Below are 27,479 nucleotides of genomic sequence, written 5' to 3' on the forward strand. Positions count from 1 at the left end.
CAGCTATCCAATTAGAGCGATCGCAGGAGCCTCTTCCTCCCTCAAGAGCGCGAAGGCTCACGGAACAAACAGACCTCTCGACCAATCACAAGGTTCTATTTTTGAACTCGTGAGACTTTAGCGAGCCCAATTGCCAAAATATTTTTTTTTTAAATGACCCTTAATTTCGCAAAAACTGATTTACACCAAATCACAAAAACTACAGTCTTCAGACCAAGAAAAACACTGTGCCTCGGCACTCCTAATGTCCTTATTGTAGTCTTAGCCAGTAAGCAAAAATCCTCAAAATAGTCCTAAAACTACTCACAAACATAACAATCTCAGTAAATCATTACAAGTAATTTCTTTGATCATTACAAAAAAAGAAATTGTCCGATATCAGTGCTTTACTTAACAATCAGGGATCATATTTCAATGATTAAATATATCAGTCCAGCATAGTAACAGAAGTAGTATTTTAACAGATGGAAATCATGTTCCTGATATTTCCTCGGTATCAAGAGATGATGGCAGCCGACACGTATTTCGTTACTTACTGTAATTTCTTCAAGGCTTCAATTCCTAAGTTCTCCCGCTATTCTACATGAGTTTGTCTATGATTTCCATCTGTTCAAATACTACTAAATATTTGTTTTCTAGGCCCCAAGCCAGACAGCTCAGTTATGCTAATGACTGCATTGCAGGCAAACATAAGATCAGTAAAGCTAGTCTTCATTGTTTAAACAGCATGTGCTGCTCCCTGGCCTCCGTTTCATGCTAGCTCTTGCAGAAGGCGTTATGATTACAGTTAAGCCTCTACCTCCTGTTCGCACATCAGGTAACTCAGGCTGTCATAACTAGACTTTAATATGAAAAGTAGAGTCAGGTTTTTGAATGGTCATTGCAGGCTTCACTGTATGTGTAAAGTAAATAAAGAAATACTTGAAATATTTTTTCTGTTTCAACAATTGTATTTCCTGCATGCCTTTGGTCCCTGTGTTTCAGTGATGCATGCCTTTATAAAGGCTTTGTTGGATGACTGATTATTTTCACTTCCTGGCATTTCTATGCTGTGTCTTCTATAAGATAAATTTACTTACCTGCTAATCGTGGAGTTCCTGCCTTTATATTCAGGGCTTCCATATCCCTTTTCTGATGGATGCATTTAACAGCAGATTCTGCACCTTTAGAATATCCCCAGGTTCCAAAGTGGCCCAAAAGCTTTCACAGCCGTGCTCCCACGTGCTGCTATGTGGTACTATGCAGCTTTGTGTTGACTCAGATTTGCCCTGGAAGTGACGGAGCGGAGCCGCATATAAGTTCCACCTTGGTGCATGACATCAGTTCCTTTCGTTCTAAACCCTAAGCCATGGACCTGGAGCTCCCCTCCACTCCCCTGTCTTTTGTCAGCTTCCTTAAAAAAATCAAATCCAAAGTGCAACGGATCAATGTCCACTCCTGACACCACAAGGCTCATACCATGCCATGATTAATGAAAACAAATGACTGTGACTGATCCACATGACATGTGCTTTTATTGTTTGGACTCCCAAGTCGAGCGAGAAATGCCCCCTCATGAACCCAAAGGCGATCTGCAACCAGGAAGTGAAGCTGTATGTCTCCGAACATCTAAGAAACACCAAGTCCTGCTTCAACTTGAAGTCAAGGGTGCAGACTTGTTCCTGTGACAGGCCCTCATCGTGCTCGAAATCTTCAGGTAAGTCCAAATCAAAACAGAAACACAGGAAAGCCAAGCTAACTCGTCCTCATCCTCCCACTCTGTCTCCAGAGAAGTTGCTAGGAAATCAAGGTGCCATTTTGCCTCTTTCTATTGAGGAGCAGATTGCACAATTGATCCTAATGTGCCCCAAGTTACCTGGGTCTTTGGAGATGGCACAACAGATTGAGCCCTTTAGGGAGGCCTTGATGTGCACATTTGGAGCTTTTCCTATTCCCTCTGGCTTGCCTTTAGGGCTCAAGGGTCCGCAGGGGCCTCCAGTCAGGTTATCGCTTGAGAATGCCTTTTGAAGGCCATCTGTGCTTCTCTAGCCTTCTAGGGTTCTGTACCAACTTTGGTGCATACTGAGGTGCCACAATCTGCCTCTTCGATGCAGTTTCCACCAGCACCAAAAGTAGACCCTTTTCTAATAGTGATTTCTGACTCCGAGCCAAACTTGTTCCAGCCCTGACTTAGGTCCTGTCCCAAATTCACCCCAACACACCCTGCCCCTATTCAATCATGTTCAGACACTACACTGCCGCTACTTCGGAGCAGCCCTCTGGTGCAACACCAGCGTTTTGGCTCTGACTCTGATTAGAGTCTCCCAGCACTTATGGATGGCAATGGAGGTGATGGGAATGACTTGCCCACACATTATGACGACAGCAATCTGTACATGGATTTACGGGAGGCCAGTGGGCTCACGTGCAGGCGATATCATGAAACTACAACTAACTTCAATAGAAGTTAAAACTAATGTCCTTAGAAAGGTTTGACAGTCTGTACAGGCATCTTTTAAGCTCTTACTGCCATGCAGTGAAGCACTAATTGACACATTACCGGGCAACTGTTGAAGCCTTGTTCTTGCCTACCTATAAACAGGCTGGTCTTCAAATGTCACATATGGACACTAGGCAACCTTGTTTTTCTGACTCCTAGTCCTACTCCAGAGTGTCTGGTGGTCCAGGCTTCCAGCAGCAAGGTGAGCTCCAATTCATGCACTAAAAACCACCACACCCAACCCCAGATAATGAGTCAAAGATGTGTGAGGCATTCGAGAAACAAATGTTCTAATCAGCCAGCATAGCATTAAGGTCAGTCAGAGCCATTTGCTTACTTGACGATACAGACACTCCCTCTAGAACATGGTTATCAAGATCTTCCTGGCAGTCCATGGAAACTTTCAGCCCCCCTTGGCTCATACCATTCAGTATGATCAGGTTGTGGCCAAATAAGTTATTCGGTTGGGTTTAAATACTACCACTTGCCTGGGCCAAGCAATCCGCACTAGTGTGATGCTCCTTTGCCACATGTGGATGAGATCTACAGACTTCTCTAGGGACATGCAGGCCTCCCTTATTGATAGGCCTGTCTACGGATCTTGCCTGTTTAGTGAGAAAGTGGATTTGGACCCAAGTCTTCTTATGGGCTACGGATTGGACCTGGAGAGTGTGGTACCCGGAACTTCTGGGCATGGTAGTCTGTACTCCAATCAGGCTATCGCTTCTGGGTGGATCTTCTGTCCCAGCAGCAGAGCAGGGTTCTGCATCTGCACAGTCTAAACCTATATGCGTGCCAACTGAGCACCAACAGTCAGTTGCGTTTGATCTGCTTCCGGAGGTTGTGGATTTCATCTTCGCTGCCAGGCATCCCTCTAAAAAGTCCAATTGCACCGGACCCCTGGACAAATTTGTGGCATACTGTTGAGCCTACACCACAAACCGTTTATAAACTAATCTGCTTGTTTTGTCTTTGGACCAGCAAAGACTTGCAGTGGGCACTATTAAAGGTTGTCAGCCCTTTATGCCTTTATTGCATTTACAGGACCAGCTGCCCTTGTTTAGATCACCTTTTATGTGTTAAAGTTTTGCAACACGTTCCCTCCCAAACCATTTGTGATGCTACATTGATTGCTGCATTTCGTCATGTGTACGCCCTTCGAGCCGAAGCACAGCTGTTTGGTGTGTCATTTGACTCTAAAGACTCTCTTCCTCCTCTCAATTGCTTCAGCTCGTTAAGAGAGTGAGCTTCAGGTTCTTTAAGTGCAACCTCCCTACACCACCTTTTACTTGACAAACTGGTGCTGAGAATCAGGGCAGCTTGCTTTCAGAACGTTGTGACTCCTTTTCATATTGGGTAATCCCATACCCTCCCAACAGTCTTTGTCCCACCTCACTCCTCGAAAAATGAGGAAAGACTCAATCAGTTGGACCCTAAAAGAGCATTGAGCTTTTAGATCAACTGCTCTAAAGACCACTGAGTGAATAGTCTGCTTTTTGTTGGGTTCTCTGGGGGAAAAGGTAAGGTGGTGCATTAAAGGAATTTGTCAAGTGGATAGTCCTTTGCATTATGATCTGCTGCACATTTGCTAAAAAGCAGCTTTCAGCAGAATTGAGGGTCCTTTCCACTAGGGTCGAGGCTTCCACTACTACAGTGGCATGCAGAGTGCCTGTCCTTGACATCTATCCAACTGTAACATGCGCATCCTTGTATAGGTTCACAAAGCACTATTGCCTGAACAGCCAAGTCCAACGGGAAGGACTTATCGCTCATTCTGTCCTGCAGGACTTTGTTTTGAGCCCACTCAACAGACCCTCCACCATGTGAGGTACTATTTTTGTATCTGAAAGAGACACGTTAGTGATAGATTCCTTACCTTAGAATATCCCCAGGCGTCAGACTGGATCCGGAAAATTTTGCGTAGCAATACCTCTGCGTGCCGGCAGGCGTCGTCCGCGGCCGTCGGCGTCGTTAGCGACGTAATGACGTCATCTGAGTACTTAGATGCCGCCCTCGCGCGCTGACGTCCGTTCTTTTTTCCGCGCCAGCTAGCGCAGATCCGTAGAAGCTCTACCCCTTAGTCTTTTTTGACTAAACTTTTTGATCTTTTTGATCATTTCTCTACTCGAGTCTTTGGCTCCGACGGTGCCGGTAGGGAAGCCTGGATTTAAACCCTATTCCAAGTGCGACCGACTGATGTCGGTTACCGATCCCCATTGCCGGTGCCTCAAGTGTTTAGGCCTCGACCACGACGACCGCACCTGCTCCGACTGCCGGGCCCTGACGTCTAAAGCTAGGCGGGACCGGTCCCGCAAGTGACTCGAGCTCCGGCAGTCGGCCCCGCGCCGCTCCAGGTCCCGGTCCCACAGGAGGTCGAGGGACCGGTCGTGGGGTCGGAGCCCTCGCAGCTCCGGGAGTGGACATCTGTCGTCTAGAATCCAAGTCCTCAGGTAAGAAGCATGAGAGGTCGGAGAGACGTCTTCGTTCCTCCGACCCACCCCGACGCTCGCGCGATGCGGCTGGGGGTTCGGGTGACGTCGCCGTCTGCCCACACCTTCGGGTCCCTGGGCATGACGCGACGCCAGAGGAGGTCGAGCGGTACCTCATGGCCATGAGGTCCCTCCCTCCTCAGCCGGGTTCCGTGGCGCCTCCGGGCCCAACGGCCCCGGCTGGAGGGCCTAGCGGGTCGGGTGCTTCGGCTCCGACGCCGTAGGGTGCTTCGGCTCCGGCGACTTCGGTCCCGGCGCCGCAGGCCCCCACTGGATCCGCTTCCGGATCCGGGTCGTCACCGGTCGACCTCACCGACGCCGGCCCTGCGGGTGTCACCCCGGCGCCTGCTATGGATGCCGTCCCCGATCCTACCCTCGGTCCGGTTCCGGCGTCGGAGCGGCGCCCCCTCTCGACGTCGTTTGGAGATTTCTATTCACGAACCGGCCCCCTCTGTTGACCCTGAAATGCAGGAGATGGGTGACGAGGGTGATTGGGAGGGGTCTGTGGACCCTCTGGCACAGGAGTGCCAGTCACAACAGGACTGGACATATGAGCTTGGGGAGGCCAGCGGACTTGACACTTCGCCAGACACTGGATTTGTCTCCCCTCCCACCATGGCTATGGAGGACGGGGCTGCTTACAGTGTAGTGTTGACGCGGGCGGCCAAGGCATTACACCTTGATCTCCCCGTCGCGGCCGTGAGGACTAACCTCCTCACTGAGGTCCTTAAACCGCAGGCAAGCTCCACTGAGCCTCTGCTGCCGGTTAACGAGGCCTTGTGTGACGTTCTTGTGGGCACTTGGTCCAAGCCCGCCACAGGTCTGCCTGTGGATAAGAACGTGGCCAGACGCTACCGCCCGGCCCCGGGCGACCTTTGCTTTTTTTCCACCCATCCCACCCCCGAGAGCCTGGTCATCCAGGCCTCCACTTCCCAGACCGCATTCCCGGCGGCTCCGCCCGATCGGGAATCCAAGAGGTATGAACAATTCGGGAAGGTGTTCTCGTCCCTGAGTTTGGGACTGCGGTCAGTCAATACCGCATGCCTCTTGGGCCGCTACACCCACACCCTGTGGGACACGGTCGCGGACGTGCTGCCACAATGTCCGGAAGAGGTCCGGGCTAAACTCGCCCAAGCCCTTGCGGAGGGTCGAGATGCGGCACGGTACTCCATCCGATGTGGGCTGGATACAACGGACTCGCTGGGTAGAGCGATGGCAACGACGGTGGCGATTCGTCGCCACGCCTGGCTGAGGTCCGCCAACTTTTCGGCTGATGTCCAAAACACCCCTATGGACATGCCGTTTGATGGCCGTCGCCTCTTTGGCGACAAGGCAGACCATGCGCTTGAGCGTTTTAAGGACTCCAGGGCTACGGCCAAGTTCTTGGGCCTCTCGGCCCCACGCCATTAATCGGGTGCCTTTCGCTCCTTTCGTGGCCACGGAAGGGGCGCCCCCACGCGTGCCGCCAGCCACGCACCGCAGAATGTACAACAGCGCGGTGGCGGCCGTGGAAACCGCCGTAGTGGCGGTAGGGGACAACTGCGAGGCCATTCCACACCTTCCCCCGCAGCACCTGCCTCAAAACCTTCCTAGTCCGTGTTTTCAGGCCCATGTGACGCCAGTGGGTGGGCAGGGTTCACCATCACCTCTTCCACTGGCACACTGTCACGTCGGACAGGTGGGTGCTGCAAATCGTCCGAAGGGGCTACTCCCTCCCCTTCGAGGCGACCCCTCCAGCCATGCCACCGCAATTCCACCGCGTGTCGGGGGATCACTTGCAACTTCTGCAAGAGGAAGTCACGGCCCTCTTGGCCAAGGGGGCCATTGAGCCCGTTCCTGGGCCAGAAGTAGGGTGTGGTTGTTACTCCCACTACTTTCTGGTACCCAAGAAGGGCAAAGGGGGCCAACGCCCTATCTTGGACCTGCGGAACGTCAACAGCTTCCTCCGGAAGGAGAAGTTCAAGATGCTGACTTTGGCTCAGGTCTTAGCTGCCCTGGACCCCGGAGACTGGATTGTAGCGTTGGACTTGCAGGACGCTTATTTTCACATCCCCGTCCTGCCGGCACACCGGCGTTACCTGCGGTTCACGGTAGGCCACAAGCACTTTCAGTTTACCGTGCTCCCCTTCGGCCTTACCAGCGCCCCACGGGTGTTCACGAAAGTGATGGCAGTGGTCGCAGCTCATCTGCGCAGGTTAGGTGTGTCAGTCTTCCCCTACCTCGACGACTGGTTGTTGAAGGCGGGCTCGCCCCAGACAGTCGTCAGCCACCTCCAGACTATGGCCGATCTCCTGCACCTGCTGGGGTTCTCCATCAATGTGCCGAAGTTACACCTGTATCCCTCTCAGAAGCTCCTCTTCATCGGAGCGGTTCTAGACTCGGTGCAGGTTCGGGTTTATCCTCCCGAACAGCGAGTTCGGGATATTCAGGCTCTGATTCCGATCTTTCAGCCTTTATCCCGAGTCTCGGTCCGGTTGACCCTGGGGCTTCTGGGGCTGATGGCCTCCTGCATCCTTCTGGTGCATCACGCCCGGTGGCGGATGCGGGCTCTGCAGTGGGACCTGAAGTTTCAGTGGGCCCAGCATCAGGGCAACTTGTCCGACCATGTCTTGATCTCTGAGGGCACTGCAAGGCAGTTGCAGTGGTGGCTCACGGACCGCGATTGGGTCAGTGGCAGATCCCTCTCCCTACCCCACCCGGAGCATGTGGTTGTGACGGACGCGTCCCTCCTGGGCTGGGGGGGCCACATGGGAGAGGCGGAGATCAGAGGCCTCTGGTCTCTGGCGGAGTCCCAGCTCCACATCAACCTTCTGGAGCTGTAGGCGATCTGACTTGCACTGAAGGCATTCCTCCCCTCTGTCCGGGGGAGTGTAGTGCAGGTGTTCACGGACAACACCACCGCCATGTGGTACTGCAACAAACAGGGCGGGTGCGGTCGTGGACCCTTTGCCAGGAGGCTCTGCGCCTCTGGCAGTGGCTGGAACATCAGGGCGTGACCCTGGTGGTTCAACACCTGGCAGGTTCTCTGAACGCCAGGGCAGACGAACTCAGCCGTCGGTGCATGATGGATCACGAATGGCGTCTGAACTCGGACGTGGCGCAAGGTCTCTATCAGCAGTGGGGAGAGCCTTGGTTAGATCTATTCGCCACAGAAGAGAACGCGCAATGTCATCAGTTCTGCGCGTTGGAATTTCCAAGGCGGCACTCGCTCGGAGACGCTTTTCGCCGCGTGTGGAGTTGCTGTCTATTGTACGTCTTTCCGCCTATATCACTCTGCCCAGAGTGCTGAAGAAGATCAGGCGCGACCGGGCCCAGGTTATCCTTGTGGCTCCGGACTGGGCACGAAGATACTGGTATCCCGAGCTACTCAGCATGTCAGTCGATCTCCCGATTCGTCTGCCTCTTCGGGAGGACCTTCTGTCGCAGCAGCAGGGGACGGTCTTCCACCCGAACCTGTGTAGTCTCCACCTACAAGCTTGGAGATTGAGCGGCGACAGTTGAGGCCATTTGACTTGCCTCCTGAAGTCTGTAATGTCATTCTGGCAGCCAGGTGTCCCTCCACAAAGTCGGTATATGCCTGCCGGTGGAACAGATTTGTGGCCTGGTGCCCAGCAAAGGCTGTGGATCCACTCTCTGCACCCCTTTCTGAGGTTCTCCTCTTCCTTCTTTCTCTTGCCCAGCAGTGCTCTGCTCTGGGCACTATCAAGGGGTACCTTTCTGCCCTTTCCGCCTTCTTAAGGCTACCTGATCAGCCTTCCTTGTTCAAGTCCCCGATTGTAAATAGGTTTTTGAAGGGCATCACACACATGTTCCCTCCTGTTGCTTTCGTGATGCCCCAGTGGGATTTGAACCTTGTTCTTACTTACCTAATGTGTGCTCCCTTTGAACCACTTCATAACTGTCCTCTCCATCTTCTTACTTTGAAGACTGCTTTCCTGGTTTCCATCACCTCTGCCAGGAGAGTGAGCGAGCTCCAGGCTCTTTCTTCCACACCTCCTTTCCTCTCTGTCCATCCGGACAAGGTTGTGTTGCGGACAAGACCCTCTTTCCTGCCCAAGGTTGTCACGGCCTTCCACATCGGGTAGTCCATCACCTTGCCCACTTTCTTTCCGCCTCCGCATCCCTCGAAAGAGGAAGAGAGGCTCCACAGTCTGGACCCAAAACGTGCGCTCTCTTACTATCTGGATCGCACACGCCAGTTCCGGGTGGATGACCAACTCTTTGTTGGTTACGTGGGCGCTACGAGGGACGGGCGGTGCACAAGCGGACCATCTCTCGGTGGATCATCTTGTGCATCCAGGCGTGTTACTCCTTGGCTAAGAAGGAACCCCCTGTTAGGCTGAGGGCTCATTCCACTCGGGCCACGGCGACTACGACTGCCCTGGGCCAAGGAGTGCCCTTGCAGGACATTTGTCAGGCAGCTACGTGTACCTCGCTGCACACGTTTGCGAGACACTACTGCCTGGACAGCCAAGTCCGGAGGGATGGCTTTTTTGGCCGTTCCGTCCTCCAGGACTTTCTGGTGTGATTATTGGTTCTCAGACCCACCACCGGGTTGGTATTGCTGGGGTATCTATTCTAAGGTAAGGAATCTATCACTAACGTGTCTCTTTCAGATGCACAAGTTACTACTTGTGTAACGATATATCTGTAAGAGACATTAGTTAGTATTAGATTCCTTACCGACCCACCCATCCTCCCCGTTCTGCGAACCGATATCTAGGTGTGAGAAGTTGGCCTGATGTGCAGTGCTCACTATTCTAGTGATCACTATATATCAGTCCAAACAACCCTTATTGATGATTGGTTGTAAGTCAACCTTATAGACCAGCTATCCTAGTAGCATGGATACGAGCAGTCTAAGGCTAAGACTCTAGAGGGCGTGTTAAGCCAGCTGTTTTACCATCACATTACCCCTTGAACACCCAGTGAAAGGACACCACACAAGTGTTATGAAAATAAACAATGTATTTATTAGAATCACAACAACCCTGTACTCTTTATGAGGACAGGGTGCTAAGCACACAACAAAACTCTTATGAAAATACTTAAGTTAGCACGTTATACACAAATGCCCGAGGGGCACGAAAAACCATATACTTTAAAAGTGGAATGCGAATTACTAACAGGTAAGTAACAGTTCTAATAGGCTTTGGAATCGCTAGGACTTGACTAGGGAATCGTTAGATTACTGCTAGGAGGCCCAGGGGACTCGGGTGCAGAGTGTGCACTCTCACGCGGGATGCGGGACAAAGTCTATGGAGGCTAGTAAAGGCAAAGTTAGTGTTCACGGGCGAACCCGACCTGGTAGGAAGAAAACGACAGTGGATCCTGACCCTAGGATAGTGAGGCTATGCTGGGACACCGAAGTGCCGAAGTTACCTAGCCCAGGGGCTGCAGCTGCATAGGTCTGAAAAGACGTCGGGGATCTCGTTGCCGGACCAGGAGCCTGGAAGGAAGAAGTTGCTGGCAGGCGACCAGTGAAGAAAAGTTCGATGGATCCAAGCCTGGATCAAGGGAGAAGAAAACCTGAAAGCAGAGGGGACCAAGTTCTTGAATCACTAGCCAGTGATTAAGTGGGCACCAGGATGGCACCGGGCGAAGTCACCGCAGTCAGGTGAGTGGGCGCTGCTGGGCTCTGCAGTCTCTCGGACCAGGAGGCGTTGTCGGCGACCAGGATGGAGGTGCGAGCTGTCCCACGAAGGTTCTTGCTGTCGACGTCGCTGGACCCAGGATTGGGCAACAAGTCTTGGCAAATGCAAGGCCCACGCGGTGGACCTAAAATGGCGTCTTGAGTGGACCAGGAGGGTCCAGGGTACTTCTCCGATGGAGGGAAGCAAGGGCCAGTCTGGAGCAACCAGACCAGCAGCAGAAATGTCGTCGGGCGTCGTCAGGAAGGCCACAAGCCAGCGGGCTAGTAGCCAAACAACGCGGTGAGCAGTAAAAAGCAGAAGGGCCCCACGCAGATCGTGGAGATGCTGGGGGGCTGCTCTTCGGTGCTGGAGCTGCTCAGGGTGGGGGCTTCTCGGACCCCAAAGCACTCACCAGGAATTCACTCGGCGGGCTTGCTGGAAAGAAGTCGTGCAGTCTTGCAGATGGCCGGTCCCTTGAGGTCTCGTCACACCCACGGTTCTCAGCTGGGCTGTAGAGGTGGGTAGAGGTCAGAGGTGCCAGGGAAGCCGGTTCTCGTCGAGCTGGGCAGTCGGATTCCGGAGGAAGGACTTGCAGCAGACCGCAGTGTTCTTAGATGGTGCCTGCGGATGCAGGGTGACTACTCCTTAGTCACAAGGGAGAAATCTTAGGAAGAAGTCTTGAGTTCCTTTCGCAGAAAGTAGTTTCAGGATTCAAAGATGATCTGATTTGGAAGGGGGCCAGTCTCTACCTTTATCCTGTAAAAAGGGGCTGGCACGCGACTAAGTCCTGCCCTATGGGTGGGACTAGGAGGGGGGTGGTTACACCCACTTCCTTGGCGGGCTTTTCCCCAGCACAGGGTCTGGAGTGACCCTGGAACTGGTTCCAGCCAGCCTATGCACAGTGAGCACCGGGGTGCCACGTGCAGTCACCTTCCTCTAAAGCCCTGCCTACCTACAATACACAAAACCCTGTCTGGGACGGTGCTGGCACCGCCCCTGGCAGGAAACCCTTTGTCCTTATCTCCTGCTCTGGGAGGACTCCCAGCAGCAGGAGGGCAGACTTGTGTCTCGGTGGCAGCATCCATTTTGTGGATGCTAAGGCTCTGTCTGACTTTAACCGGGGTTAGGGGTTACATACATGTCGTGTCCCTCTAGAAGGGTGGAATGCTAACCCCGTCGCCAGAATTGGCGAGGGGTTAGTATTCCAATTCGTATGACACCTTACTCGACATGTTTTGATAAAGCGATACCAGAGTTGGCATATAACCGCGAGGATTATAATGCACTTAAGAGTATATGGTATGCGATATCATGGAAACGGCTAAGGGATGGATCCCGAAAGCCGCAGACAGGCTCAGCTCATGCCAGAGCACCATCTCACACGATTCCAAGCACTCTGCCTTCAGGATTGTTAAGGCCTGCCATAGGAGTGACTGATAGGAGATCTGTGTGTCCATTTTAGGGTTAGATATAGGTATACTATATCTAAAGCAAAGGGTGATTACACCACCTTGCCCCAGCTGTCAAGCAGCCAGTTGTGTCAGATTTGGATGGCCAGCCAGGGGTGGCATAATACATGCTGCAGCCCCTGGTAGGCCCTGGGTACACCTATGCCCTGGGTACCTAAGGTACACTGTACAGGGACTGATAAGGTGACTCAGTATCCAATTTAGATATGTACCTAAGGTACATGGAATCCATTTTACAGAGAGAGCAGTGGGCCTGAGGTCCTGAATAGCAGGGCCTCAGGTCAACTAAGTCAGAAAACCAGCAAAACACCAGGCAAAAAGTTGGGGGCAACCATAGTCAGGGATTTACCTTCCTACACTAGGGTTAAGGTCATCCCCTTTCAGGGCCCTAGTTTCATGGCACCAGTGTTGGTTCTATCATGGCTCTGCATAGCTGGCGCGGAAAAGCTGTGTATCAGAACTGACCTCTGCGCGCGAGGGCGGCGTCTAAGTACTCCGACGACGGACGCGGAGCCGCGGACGCCGCTTGCCGGCGCGCAGGGGTATTGCTACGCAAAATTTTCCGGATCCAGTCTGATGCCTGGGGATATTCTAAGGTAAGGAATCTATCACTAACTAATGTCTCTTACAGATATATCGTTACATAAGGTGTAACTTGTGTATCTAGTCTATAGGTGAGAAATCTGCGATTAGAAGTATCCATCAAAAGAATATTTTACTTACCTTTGGTAATGCTCTTGTGGATACTAGATCGAACCACCGATTCCTCACTAACCTCCCAGTTCTGTGGAGTGGTCTCATTGACCTTCTAAAAATGTCCCAAAGTAGAGATCTGCAACCTGGCATCTCCAGTTGTTTTGTGCCCCGCATCCTAAGGCACGGAAGGAATCCAGAAAGAAACAGACTTCAACACGCAGGTGTGATGTTTGTGTGACTCCGCTACATCACTTCTGGGGTGAAACAAAGTCATCATGGAGCCACACGGTGCCACCAAGCTTGCAAGATTGCATATAAATTGCGTATATCGTCTGGCTCCTGGGGATGATCTAAAAGTGAGGAATCCACCAGCTAAAAGAGTTACCATAGTTAAATAACTTGTTCTTCTAGGCACAAAGTATCACAAGCTTATATATATATATTTTTTTAAAGGTGGCTTTAGCTACATGTGAGTGTCTGACGTTGTTCCTGAATTTTATAACTGATTCCCTTCTCAACTTAAAACGATTTAAGGGTCTGACTTAGAAAGCGTGAGGCAGGTTCTCTTTAAAAAACAAAAAAGAAAATGACTGTTATCCCGGCCACCTTGTGAAAAGAGCGTTTTATCCTGATTCCCTTGTAGTAAGGCGGACTGGATATCCGTCACATTTGTGACTGAATACTTCTCTGCCAAATTCTAAATCAGGGCCTAATTTAGGATCATAAAAGAAACTAGAGGTTTTCATCAGATGATCAACAAAATGGGTGACAGTAAAACGAAAATAAACAATTCAGGGTAAGAAAAAAGGTATGACTGTTATTAGAAAAATCATGTGTGCTCTTTCACAGATACTGTATGTACGCACAAAATCTACTCAGTCAGTGGACGTTCTTTGTACAATTTTATTTTTCCGCTTTAAATATTTTTCCACCAGTTTTCCTCAATATGGCAAATGCTGAGCCAGATATAGTCACAATTCTAATTTTATTTGTAGACCAATGTTGATCCACGGGACGATGTGTTCGGATATCCTCAGCAATATGACGACAAACCATCAATGAACAAAACAGAAGATCGAAAAGAGTATAATATTGGAGTTCTAAGGCATTTACAAGTCATCTTCGGCCACTTGGCAGCTTCTCGACTTCAATATTATGTACCACGAGGTTTTTGGAAGCAGTTCAGGTTAGTGCCACACTTCGCTATATTGGTAATTTATGTTGCTGATAACATAGCATTTGTACAATTGCCTTGTGCCTGAGTGTTCATTGGATATATAAACATATGATTTGGCCTAACCAAAAATGAACTAAAGCATTATAGGTGTGTGTTCATAGAAATACATTTAAGAAATAGTGGAAACCATACTGCAGGAAAAGATGTGTTAAGTAAAATCTTCAGAATGATTAAGATACTTTAAAAAACTTGTGTTTTACATCCTTATATTTGCTCTACTCAATCTACTTTTATTTTGTATTTCCATTTACCCCTATTCCCCAGAATTAAAAAACAAAGCGGTTAAATTAGTGTCGGACTTGAAAAAAACCATTACTGTCTAAGTACCTATGCAGCAATAATAAAAGTTATGTCTACATATTTTGCTTTTATTAATTGTCACAAGGCCAACCTTTCTTATGTGAATGAGGTTTCAGTTAATACCTTCCTCCATTCCTCTTCAGAGTATTGAGATATAGAGTTTGAGCATCCCAGTGTTATGAACTTTACACTTTACCAGACAATAGTAGAATCTCTAAAGCCAGGAACTACACCGACCTGGCACACTTCACCTCAAGCCAAAATAGTCCCAATAAAGTTTCTTCATCACTTAGCTTTCACCGGAATTAGACCACTGCCACTTAATCAAGCCATCATCACAACAATCCTTGAGAAAACCCAGGGCTGACTCAAAGAAACCCCTTTCCAATTAGACTGATCTCAGTCCTAACATGAGTCACTAAGGTACTCAGAATTGTTGTCAGACACAAGTTATCTTCCCCTCTACCCCAGCCAACTAAACTGGTACACAGACACACACCCCAACCATCACCAGATGCTCTGGATAAAGTTTGTAATTTTGGTGAACTCGTTGAAAGTGACCTTCCGTTTATCCTCCAAGTAAATGACCTGTCCAAAACTGCTTTCTACCATTTTCCACTACTGAAAGAGATTTTGACTTTACTACATTTAACCTAAAAAAAATCTCCCTAATCATTGCATTGGTACCATCTAATTTGCAATAATGTAACAGCCTGGACACTGGACTCCCTAAAGTGGCATTTTTAAACTTAAGAATCCAAAACGATGCCACACTTTAGTAATTTGGCCTCAATAGATGAGCACACATCGCCCCTGCCCTAAAATCACTCAACAACAGTGTCTCAAAATATTTCACTAAACTGTTTCCTCTGTACATTCCTCTCAGTAACCTAGAATCTTCTGGCAAAAAACTCCTGTCAATAAACAAGACCAGATGCAAGATATTTGGTGGCTGTCACATACAAGTGCAGGCTTCCACCTTTTGGTACTTTTAGCCCTTGCATGTATGACTCAAGGATGAGTACATCAAGTAAAAAACAAACCATTAATGCTCACCTCTTCACCACTGGATTTTGTTAATGACCCCCTCCATCTAGAGCTCATTGCTATGTTGTTCAGTTCGCCATGACTGAGCCTGTACTTCTACCTTAGAGGCTTTATTATCTTCACACTCTTATCTTGGTGGACATCCCATCAACATCCAAACTTGTACTTATTACCTAGAACCCTGCTTCACTATTTCACACCATGATTCACAACAGTTTGAGGCCATCATTGGATGGCTAGCAATGCTCAACAAAAACACAAAATAAAAATATCTGTGAACTACAAAAAAATATTGTTACTGCTCTAGAACAGGAACATTTAACATGGTTCCTTCTAATCTGAGTCTGAGAGATTGAACCAGCAAGTCCCAACATTGATCTCAACTTTTTACACATATGAAAGTAATGCCCTACTAATCTCTGACCCATACCCACACTTACCACCAAAGCAAGAAATCTGGTAATTATTCTAGATGACAATTTCAACATGAAAGCCCAAGTAAAAGCAATGATCTCAACCAGCTTACACATCCTCAAGATCCTATGAAGGATCTGGCTTCCGGAAGACCCCAGGAAAACAGTCACTCAATCATTGATCTTCTACAGACCCGACTCTAGCAGTACACTCTAGGCAGGAATCACTAAGAAGCTACTGATATGGCTCCAGACCATTTAGAACACTGCAGTAAGACTCCTACTCAACCTCCTTCGCCACAACCACACCTGAGGGAAATACACTGGCTCCCAATCCACAAATGCACCAAATTCAATCTGCTCACATACATACAAAGCACTACTCAAAACCAACCCCACATACATGAACAGCCGCATAGACTTCTAGACACCTCTGCTAAGCCGTACTCTCACTGGCAAGCATATTCCACATTCACAAAGTCATGGTCGGTGGCCAAGCCATCTCTAATATCTCCCCCAAAGCATGGAACAACCTAACGCACCACATCGGTGCCTCCTTTTCACTTCTCGAGTTCCGCAAGAAGCTGAAAACCTGGGTTTTTGACTAACCTCTCCCAGACTGCATACGACTGCTCTCCTGCTAAAGCGCCTGGATACCATCACAGGTGAATAGCACACTATACGAATAACTATAACGTAAAAGGTTGGTATTGTACTTCACACATACGTCCATAATTCCAAATGTGTGCCTGACCAGGAGAAAATTTTGTGCAAAGTTCCATGGAAGAGATTATGGTTGGACTTCTTGAGTGGTTGAAAAATGTTAATGGAGCAAATGAGGTGGATGCGATGTTCACACTCAGTGTGCTTATTTAAGACCCAGGCTTGTGACCAGAAATTGTCATGGTCAGGATATTCTGTAACCTGGAAGTGGCCATTTACTTTGATTTTGAATAAGTCGTGTTGGAAAGGTACCTACTGTGGGTTATTCCGGGAAAAGATTTTTGTTACAGGAGCACTTACAATAAAGTTGTTCTCTGTGTTGCATTTCTTCAAAGTAGATAACACATATTAGGCTTATGTTCAAGTAGGCTTGGTCAATTATTATTATTGTGTCATTCTTGAACATCATGTATTGGATATGGAACTCATCCAGTAAGGGAGGAAATCAATATATCATGTTTGATGCCAAGTTCAGGTCATGCACATGAAGTCTAAATAAAAGTTAGGTGAGAACACAAGGTATGCATTTATGATGAAACCAACTGAGTATGTGAATGGAAACAGGTTTTTGGCAGGCTTACCCTGACTTTTTGCCCCAATTTTGACTACTAGGTACTGGTGTAATGAGTGTGAAATGCCCTGCTAAACAGGACTTGGTGCTTGTGCCCTGACCCTTAAAATGGTGTAAGTTTAATTGCCTTGTTCCCAATAGCCACAACCCGGCTTACTTTCAAGTCCCTAGTATATGGTACCAGGGTACCTAGGTGTTTGTAGGTTAAGGTGCAACTTGCAGACAGCAACACTAATTGTGCCCCCCATGAGCATGACTGGAAGGGCAGGGCAGTTTAAAACTGTTAACTCGACTTTGCCATTTAAAGTAATGGCAAAGCCCAAACTTCCCTTTTTAATGTATGTAAGTCACTCCTATGGCAGACCTAACGGGCCCTAAGTGGGACTTGTACTTTTGCATGTTGTAGCAATAAAAACCTCAAATTGGGGGAGGAGCCAAGCTCGCGTCCGCGATGGCCGCGTTTTAGCTCGGCTCCGTTCGCTTTCCTGCCTGGAACGTCTATCCTGTGTCTTATCCTGCCCCGGGAAGTATTCTTTGGTAGACTATGGACCTAAGACATTTCGCCGGCACTTACCGTCTGAGCCGTCTGTTCCTAGGTGCCGCGGATCCTGAGCTGCGCCCCTGTTCGCTTCGGGGCCTCCGGAGCGGGCGGGCCTGAAACTCCTCGGCGGCGCCCGGGCGGGGCGGAGCGCTGTGGCCGGCCCTTGGTGGAGGTGTGGGCTCGGGCGGAGAGGCCGATGTGCAATTAGACCGGTGACGGCTCTCCGGGCCTGGACCGGCGATCCTGCGGCCTGGTGTTGAGGCGCTGCCTTCCATGGACGGGGGTTGACCGTGTATGTGGCTCGTCTCCCCTTTGTTCTCCTGTCCGGCCATCTTGAGTCCTTCCGCCCGGACTCGGAGAACGGAGCCGGTGGCGTGGGGGAGCCGGCGACCCTCCTTATCCTGGTGGCCCGCCTTCCTGCCCTGGGGGTGCCTCTGCTTGTGGTCGGCTGTATCCTGTGTGACCCCGCTTGTGGCCAGACGGGGGTCGGAGATTGCCGCGGCCCCGCTGGGCTTTCAAGATGGCGGCCGGCTCCCTGTCTCTCAGCCTGGCCGAGACTGGCGACGCTGGTCCGCCGCATGGCTCATTTGCTGAATACCGTAAAGGTGAGCCTACGCTTGGCGACATTCTCGCCGCCTTGCGCTCCTGGAGTGCTTCCGTGACCGCACCTATCGCTGGACTGGATGACGATCATTTTGCCGGGCCTGCTGGGCCCCCACCCATGTGTGCGGCTTCATCGCTGCTGTGTGCTGCTGGGACTTTCCTGGAGGTCGTGGACCCGGCGGCTGCCGCTTGTTTGGGTATACGGATACCCGCTGCTCTCAATCATCATGTGATTTCTCCTGTGCTGGGGGTCCGCTGGCCGGGTCCCGTCCGGACCGGTCTCGTTGGATCTCCCATTCCTTTTTTGCCTCGAATGGCCGAACGTAGATCCTGTGGTTGCTCCGCCGAAACGGCTTTCCTCCTATTGTCGGCGGAACTGTGCCTGCATTACCTGCGGTGGTTACCGTCTTTTCCTGTTCATCTGGGTCGAAATCGATATGACTTGTGTGGATTGACGATTGGACTCCCTGCTATTCGCCTCTGGTTCCTCATGATCTGGTTCCTGGTGCGTTGGATGACTACGGCTTTGGATAGACGAGGACAGGGTTGAGATGAACTTGCCTCGGTGGACTATTATTTTGCGGTATGGTCGGATGATCCGTTTGTGACTGTATGACTATGTTCGATTCTCCTTCATGTTCCTGGAGCTTATCCTCGTAATTACTATCTTCCCGTGGGCACTGAGTGTGTTAGGACCGGGGGGTGGGAGCTGATGGTTTTGATTATGTGGCTCCTCTCCCGTCGTTGTCTCCCTATTTCCCCTTCTTCTTTTTGTCTTTGTGGTTCTTTCTTTACTTTTAACTCTTCTATATTTCGGGTTTCTACTTAGGGCGACAGGCACGCTGCTGGGGGGTAGGCCATAGCCTTCTGCAGGGGTGCAGGGTGTGGTGTGCGGGGTGGGGGGGGGGGGTCTGTCATTTTGTTTTTTCCCCCTCTTTTCCTTTTTTGGTTCTATGGCTCTTATGTATCCCTTTTTTCGGGACGCGGTGTCTGCATGTGGGCCCCCTGGAGTGTTTTTTGCTAGCATGGGCCTTCTGGTCTCCCTGCCGTCACGGTTTACTACGCTTCTATTACTCCTGTTACCACTGGTTCCCTGTGCCGGTCTATTTTTGAGTGCTTTGTTAGCCATGGGGCGCATGCTGTGATGCCGCGTTCTTTCTTCCCCCCTTTTTCCCTATGTCCTTTTCTTTTTCCCTTCCCCCTTTTATTTTTTTTCCCTCCCCTGGGTTGTTGTAGCAGAGGGCTCTTTGTTTTGTAAGTCTATTTTCCGTTCTTTGTATCATTGTGTGTTTTCGTAGTGGTGGGTGGGCGCTGGGCAGCGGTTGCAATTGCTTACTAATGTGGGACTCACGTTCTGCCTTTGTTAAAATGTAACTGTTCTTTTTGAATTTTCCTGTATTCTGTATTACTGCTTGCTCGCGGCCCGCCACGGCCCTCTGGACCTTAATGATTGCCATCATTCTGCTATACCCCTTCTTCTATTATAAAATCAACCTTCTCTCATCCTGCTCGTGGTGGTTGCTCTGTGGCTTTTCGCCTTTGATTCCCGTTTGGATTACTGTGGTACCCTGTTGGAGCTTCTGTCCTGACCATTGTACTTCTATAATTGTGGTGGCCGGCCCGATGGGTTGTAGGCCCGTATTTGTGAGCAATTTCTGCACAATAAAGGTTTAAAAAAAAAAAAAAACTCAAATTGTTTTGTGGGAAGACTTGAAGCCCCATTGGCCAGTACACAGCTGAAACCTGGCACCACAACCCTGCTAACTTCTGAGTGGGACTAACTACTAAAGTTGGTACAATTTCATATCAAGAGTCAGCGGATTAACTCTGATTAAATGGTTAAATTGAATTGAATGTCAGTAGTGAGCAAAGAGTATCTTTAGAAGTTGCCACTTTAGTTGCCCAAAATGTCCAGTGCCCATTTACTGATGTACATGGGGCTTGGCATGCAGACAACTTTATGCCCTCCTGGGAAGGCATGCTAACGACTCCCAAGAAAGGAAACAATAGGGGCCTGAATGGGAGAGTGGTTTGACCTTCCTCCTATAGGAAGCCACGTGGGTGTTAGCCCAAAAGGTGAACTGCAATGGAAAAGCTTCCTTCGAACTGCAAATGTTTAACACTTAGGAGAGGAGCACTCTATTGTTTAGGTAGACAGGTGGTCACCGGGGAGAGGAGAAGCAGTTTTTTACCGGGTCATGTAGCTGCTTGATATTCACATCTCTGGGAGTGGGCTAGGGAGCTCTGAGTGTCAAGAGAGGGATCTTGCCATGTTGGGAGTGGGCATAATTGTGAATTCTCGGGAAACCAGATGCCACACTTTCCAGGAAGTGCCCATTGACTAAAAACCGTATCCTACCCTGATTGCATTTTCTGAAAATAAATAGGACACCCCTGGCACCCAGAACTCAGATCTCGACCGACTTGGAAGTAGGACTGAAGGAGGGCAGCCTTGTTGCACTGAAGGACCAGAAAATAGAAGCAGCACCGACGAAGACCACACTTGCTGCACCGACGAAGACCACACTTGCTGGACCTGGTGGCTAGCATAGAGAGGGACTGCGCCTGCCATTTCCGATCCTGGGGAAGCCCTTTCCAGGGCCCTGCTAAGCCAAGAGAACTCAAAGGGACAGTTTGCTGGCCTCCTGTTCGCAGCACATGGACACAACAGCTGAAGAAGTTTGCTGGGGCAAGATGGTAGTCCAAAGCCTTAAAGTCACTATCACTGCCGCCGTACAACACTGAGGACCAAGACCAGATGCACAGAGTTGCACCCGAGTTGGCTGAGCCTGGGAATGCTATCGGAGAGTTGCTGGGACCCTCAGAAGGCGAGTTATCGACACAGGAGCGATTGGCCTGTGATCGTAGCAACAGGTAATTGGACTTCGGTTAGGCTGGAGAGGACTTCTTGTGACACCGGCTTTGCAACCAGAACCCCCCTCTCCATCTTCGTGGATCGAGTAGTCCATGCAGGAAGACCCCATCGACCATGTCACATCCACACTATCCTGTTAGTATCTTCATCATCCTTCATCCCTTGCATCACACCACTCCTTGGGAATCCATTGCAATGCTGACAAAGTGCCTGGAACTGCTGACAGACTGCTTCTTCTGCTAGTTAGCTGTTCTTGAGGAACTTGTTGGTCCCCCTGACTTGGTCCCTGCAGAAGCTGGTCACCCCAAGTACTTCTAACCAACCGCATTGACACTTAGCTAAGTTTTCTTTAAAAAACTTTCTAGGTGTCCAATTTTTTTACTTTGCCTTGGTCTGTTCGTAGTTGAGTGAAATTCCTTGGATATATTATTGCTTGTAAAATCAATACCTCCAGAATCCTCCAGTGGAGCTTTTGTCATTCTAGTATCTAAATTCTTATAAAAATAGTTTCGATTTCTTGAGTGTCGTATCAATTTCTTCTTCAATTGTTTTGGTACTGTTTAAATGCTTAACCCTTGTTCCTCTGTGTAAGCCTTGCTGCTCAGTGCTACAGCTACCCAGGGTTGAGCTGGAGGTTTGACAGTCTAAATCTACTGGACCCAAAAAACAGAGAAGAACCTCTCCTAGAAACTTATATAACAATAGGTAATATATCCATCAATTTTTACATAACATCATTGTCCCACGCAGAAGCAATTATAAGCAAAACATATACATTTATTTTTTCAGATCCGTCAGAAAGCACAAATTCATAAAAAATATTGATTTATATATATATATATATATATATATATATATATATATATATATATATATATATATATATATATATATATATATATATATATATATATATATACAATGCAATTAATCAAATGAACACAGCATATAACCCCCAATTAAGCTCACACATTCAAACATCCTCTCAACCAATCACAGCGTCATACACTACAAGACAAAAAGCAATATCATAATCACAAGACCAAAAACTTAAAACAGAAGGTACAAACAAAAAACAGAGCGCCGACGCGCGTTTCGGAAAGGACAATTTATCCAAGGTTCCTTCGTCAGGGCGCAAGGAAAGCCAAAATATACAAGTAGATTCTTCACAGTTCAGGATGACTTGAATATTTTCAACACTTCATTCCTTTAGAACAATTATTTTCAGGGGCTATGTTTTGATGACGATGAGAAGAAATATATAGTACAAAGTCCAAGTTCTAAAGGCAGATCACATCGGTTCGGAGATAGCCAATCGATATACGGAGTCCCTGGTACATATTTTCCAAGAAACCGATTATTGTATATATACTGTGCAAGAACGGGGGCAGTAGGTCTCAGAAATTAGAGGATCTGCCAGAAGAAAGGAGCCAGATAGAACACCCAGGCTTTACCGATGATCCTAGGCCTGGCGGAGATAACGGGCACACAGCACACGCTTCACCCCCGAATTAACATGGTCCTCGGCAGTGGGATGCAAAATAGGTATTAGCCGTCATGTACAAATGCTGGTCAAAATACGTAGGGAATGTCTCTCAAACTTCCGCAACGGTGAATCTACTGGACCTACAGGGGTTGGTAAGTTTATTACACAGTGTGGTCGCACAGCCACACCATATAATACATCCCATTTCCACACACTATTAAATTGCATTTAAGCTTGATCCTGTACTAGAATAAATTCAGTTGTGCCTGGTCTGAACAACTTCAGTTTTGGATGAGTCTACAACCCCATTTTAATATGGGAATCGTTAGGATATATTATAATGTTAGTCCTTGTATATATGTTACTTTACATATTATTATATTGATTGAATCAATTCCCTTCAAAATATATAAAGCCTGAGAAAACCCTGCCACTTGCCGCCACACGGGTCCGGAGGGGGAGCGGGACAGGACTTCAGGTGTCAGGCTCCCTTGAGGCTCCCGCCGAGGCATGCTCAACGTGCCTGGAGACGCTTTAAATCTTCGGCCGAGCTCCCGCAGCGCGAGACATCCGAGGACTTGCCCGGGACGCGCCCGGGCCAAGGGCGGGCCCGTCTGCGACCAGAGGAGGCCGGGCTGGGCCTCATCTCTTGGCCCTATCATTAGAGACACAGAATTAAGGAGTGAGGCTGAAAGGTGTGGGGAATATCAGTACTGATTCTGTGTGGGGAGGTGGGAAGAAAGAAACATATGCCGCCTGCAAGAGCACAGACACAACCCTAGATGGCTTTTTGGAAAAGGCTGCGGGGGCACTTAATAAAGAAATTGAATTGGCAGAACGCAGACTATCGCTGGCCCCAGTACCCCTAGCCGCTGACATGAACAGTCATTCAGGCAAGTACCCCCACCAAATAACTGCAGAGGACCTCAAGCGGATATCACCCATGTCCCCTCCATCTCGGCAAGGAGATTCCCCAACCGTGCTCTCACCATCTGTTATAATCGTGAAGCAGAGCACCTCGGGTGGCGAGTTAAAAGGCATGGACACTGTAACACCGACAACTACGGGGGACCAAAAAACCGCTGGGGGAAAAAGGAAGTGCACTGACCCTATCGGGTCCGAACAGCGGACCGTGGGTCAATTGCCCAGGGTTAAGAGGACAAAAAAAAAACACCGGCCTCTACGGGGAAAGCCCGAGGGGGAGGAGGGCTTGCAAAGTCAAAATATATGCCTGATGTGGACATGGTGGCAGCTCAATTGGGGAAAATAGTGTCAGATTCGTTAGAGCCCATTTTGCTACGATTGGCCTGTATAGAGGAGCAGGTTGACAGAGTACTGTTAAATATGGGGAACCCGGATCTGCAAATTGGACCTAACCCTAGAGGTTCTTTGTGTAAAAACCAGAATGAGAGCGAAGTAAACGTTACTCCCATCACCCCCCAGAGTGAGGCGGTGGCTGTGGATAGGCCAATAATTACAAATGGAAAGGGAAGACTATCAGCTCCTGATCGGGTGGGGATAAACTGTTCAGACCCTAAAACAATGCTACAGGCACAAGTAAATGACCAAGTTAGGAGCATTAATAAAACACAAGAGCACTCCAGTTCCCCGAACATTGAAAGAGTAGATAGTGGGAACCAAGGGAATAAGAAAAGGACCAATAAGGGACTTGAGCAAATTAGGAAGGGAGGAAAATATTGTTTGACCTCCTGCCAGCATCTACCCCTTACACGATGATCTTGACAGGGGTTCCATACTCTCCCCCAGACCATCCCGAAAATTGTCAGTCTCACTGGTGCTCTATTAAAACACAGCCCTAGGTAAATTGGTGTAAACACATTATAATGGCAAGACAAGTGAGTTGGTTGGGGGAAACAGAAAAAGACATAGAGGGCGATTGTGTGGTCCTGAACTTTAATATCTGAAAGAGATACGTTAGTGATAGATTCCTTACCTCAGAATATCCCCAGGCATCAGACTGGATCTGGAAAATTTTGCGTAGCAATACCCCTGCGCGCCGGCAGGCGTCGTCCGCGGCTTCGCGTCCGTCGTCGGCGTCGTTAATTCCGGAATGACGTCGATGGAGTACTTAGACGCCGCCCATGCGCGCTGACGTCAGTTCTTCTTTTTTCCGTACCAGCTAGAGCAGATCCGGAGAAGCTCTACCCCTTAGTCATCTTTTGACTAAACTTTTTTGATCTTTTGATCATTGTTCTTTTCGAGTCTTCGACTCAGACGGTGCCGGTAGGGATGCCCGGGTTTAAACCCTGTTCCAAGTGCGACTGACTGATGTCCGTTAACGACCCCCATCGCCGGTGCCTGAAGTGTTTAGGCCTCGACCACGACGGCCGTACCTGCTCCAACTGCCGGGCCCTGACGTCGAAGGCTAGACGCGAGCGGTCCCGCAAGCGGCTCGAGCTCAAGCAGTCGGCCCCGCGCCGATCGAGGTCCCGGTTCCACGGGAGGTCGAGGGACCGGTCGTGGGGTCGGAGTCCTCGCAGCTCCGGGATTGGACATCCGTCATCGGGATCCAAGTCCTCAGGTAAGAGGCATGAGAGGTCGGAGAGGCATCATCGTTCCTCCGACCCACCCCGACGCTCGCGCGATGCGACCGGGGGTTCGGGTGATACCGCCCACGCGGCTCCGACTGAGTCGCAGGCGTCGCCGCCTGCCCCACACCTTCGGGTCCCTGGGCATGACGTGACGCCGGAGGAGGTCGAGCGGTACCTCTTGGCCATGAGGTCCCTCCCTCCTCAGCCGGGTCCCGTGGCGCCTTCGGGCCCAACGGCCCCGGCTGGAGGCCTTAGCGGGTCGGGTGCTTCGGCCCGACGCCGTTGGGTGCTTCGGCCGCCGGCGACTTCGGTCCCGGCGCCGCAAGACCTCACCGGATCCGCATCCGGGTCGTCGCCGGTCTACCTCACGACCTCACCGGTGCCGGCCCCGCGGCTGTCGCCCCCTGTGGACGCCGTCCCCAATGTTCCCTTCGGTCCAACTCTGGCGCCGAGGGCCTTTGGAGATTTTTATTTCCATGAGGAGGCCCCGTCTGTTGACCCTGTTTTACAGGAGATGGGTGAAGAAGGTGATTGGGAGGGGTCTGAGGACCCTCTGGCACAGGAGTGCCAGTCTCAAGAGGACTGGGCATATGAGCTGGGGGAGGCCAGTGGTATTGACACTTCGCCAGACACTGGATTTGTCTCCCCTCCCACTGTGGCTACGGAGGAGGGGGCTGCTTACAGTGTAGTGTTGACGAGGGCAGCCAAGGCCTTAAACCTTGAGCTCCCCGTCGCGACCGTGAGGACTAACCTCCTCACTGAGGTCCTTAAACCGCAGACAAGCTCCAGTGAGCCTCTGCTGCCGTTTAATGAGGCCTTGTGTGACGTTCTGGTGGGCACTTGGTCCAAGCCCGCCACAGGTCCGCCTGTGGATAGGAACGTGGCCAGACGCTACCGCCCGGCCCCGGGCGACCCTTGCTTTTTGTCCACCCATCCCACCCCCGAGAGCCTGGTCATCCAGGCCTCTACTTCGCAGACCGCATTCCCGACAGCCCCGCCCGATCGGGAATCCAAGAGGTACGAACAGTTCGGGAAGAAGGTGTTCTCGTCCCTGAGTTTGGGGCTGCGTTCTGTCAATACCGCATGCCTCTTGGGCCGCTACACCCACACTCTGTGGGACACGGTTGAGGATCTGCTGCCACAATGCCCGGAGGAGGTCCGGGCTAAACTCGCCCAAGCCCTTGCGGAGGGTCGAGATGCAGCGCGATATTCCATCCGGTGTGGGCTGGATACCACGGACTCACTGGGCAGGGCGATGGCAATGACGGTGGCGGTTCGACGTCACGCCTGGTTGAGGACCGTCAATTTTTCGGCCGATGTCCAGTCCACTCTTCTGGACATGCCGTTCGATGGCCGTTGCCTCTTTGGCGACAAGGCAGACCATGCGCTTGAGCGTTTTAAGGACTCCAGGGCTACGGCCAAGTCCTTGGGCCTCTCGGCCACACGCCAGTAATCGGGTGCCTTTCGCTCCTTTCGTGGCCACGGAAGGGGCGTCCCCACACGAGCTGCCAGCCACGCACCGCAGAATGTTCAACAGCGCGGTGGCGGCCGTGGAAACCGCCATAGCGGCGGTCGGGGACAACGGCGAGGCCAGTCCACACCTCCCTCCGCAGCACCTGCCTCAAAACCATCCTAGTCCGTGTTTTCAGGCCCATGTGACGCCAGTGGGTGGCAGGGTTCACCATCACCTCCTCCACTGGCGCAGTGCCACGTCGGACAGATGGGTGCTGCGAATCGTCCGAAGGGGCTACTCCCTCCCCTTCGAGGCGTCCCCTCTAGCCATGCCACCGCAATTCCACCGCGTGTCGGGGGATCACTTGCAACTTCTGCAAGAGGAAGTCACGGCCCTCTTAGCCAAGGGGGCCATCGAACGCGTTCCTGGGCCAGAAGTAGGGTGTGGTTGTTACTCCCACTACTTTCTGGTACCCAAGAAGGGCAAAGGGGGCCTACGCCCTATCTTGGACCTACGGAACGTCAACGGCTTCCTCCAGAATGAGAAGTTCAAGATGCTGACTTTGGCTCAGGTCTTAGCTGCCCTGGACCCCGGAGACTGGATGGTAGCGTTGGACTTGCAGGACGCTTACTTTCACATCCCCGTCCTGCCGGCCCACCGGCGTTACCTGCGGTTCACGGTAGGCCACGAGCACTTTCAGTTTATCGTGCTCCCCTTTGGCCTTACCAACGCCCCACGGGTGTTCACGAAGGTGATGGCGGTGGTTGCAGCTCATCTGCGCAGGTTAGGGGTGCCAGTCTTCCCCTACCTTGACGACTGGTTGTTGAAGGCGGGCTCGCCCCAGACAGTCGTCAGCCACCTCCAGACTACGGCCGACCTCCTGCACTTGCTGGGCTTCTCCATCAATGTGCC

General features: G+C 50.4%; 1 protein-coding gene across 1 annotated transcript in view; it reads left to right on the forward strand.

Annotated features, from left to right (window-relative positions):
• Window positions 1–27,479, forward strand: part of USP9X (ubiquitin specific peptidase 9 X-linked) — a 1,542,050-nt gene that overhangs the window by 1,132,078 nt on the left and 382,493 nt on the right. The window contains exon 32 of the mRNA XM_078658291.1: window positions 13,762–13,952. Coding sequence (XP_078514417.1) covers window positions 13,762–13,952 — 191 coding nt within the window. The remainder of the gene's footprint in view (window positions 1–13,761; window positions 13,953–27,479) is intronic.

Source organism: Lissotriton helveticus, chromosome 8 (assembly GCF_964261635.1).
Source record: "Lissotriton helveticus chromosome 8, aLisHel1.1, whole genome shotgun sequence".
NCBI lineage: Eukaryota > Metazoa > Chordata > Amphibia > Caudata > Salamandridae > Lissotriton > Lissotriton helveticus.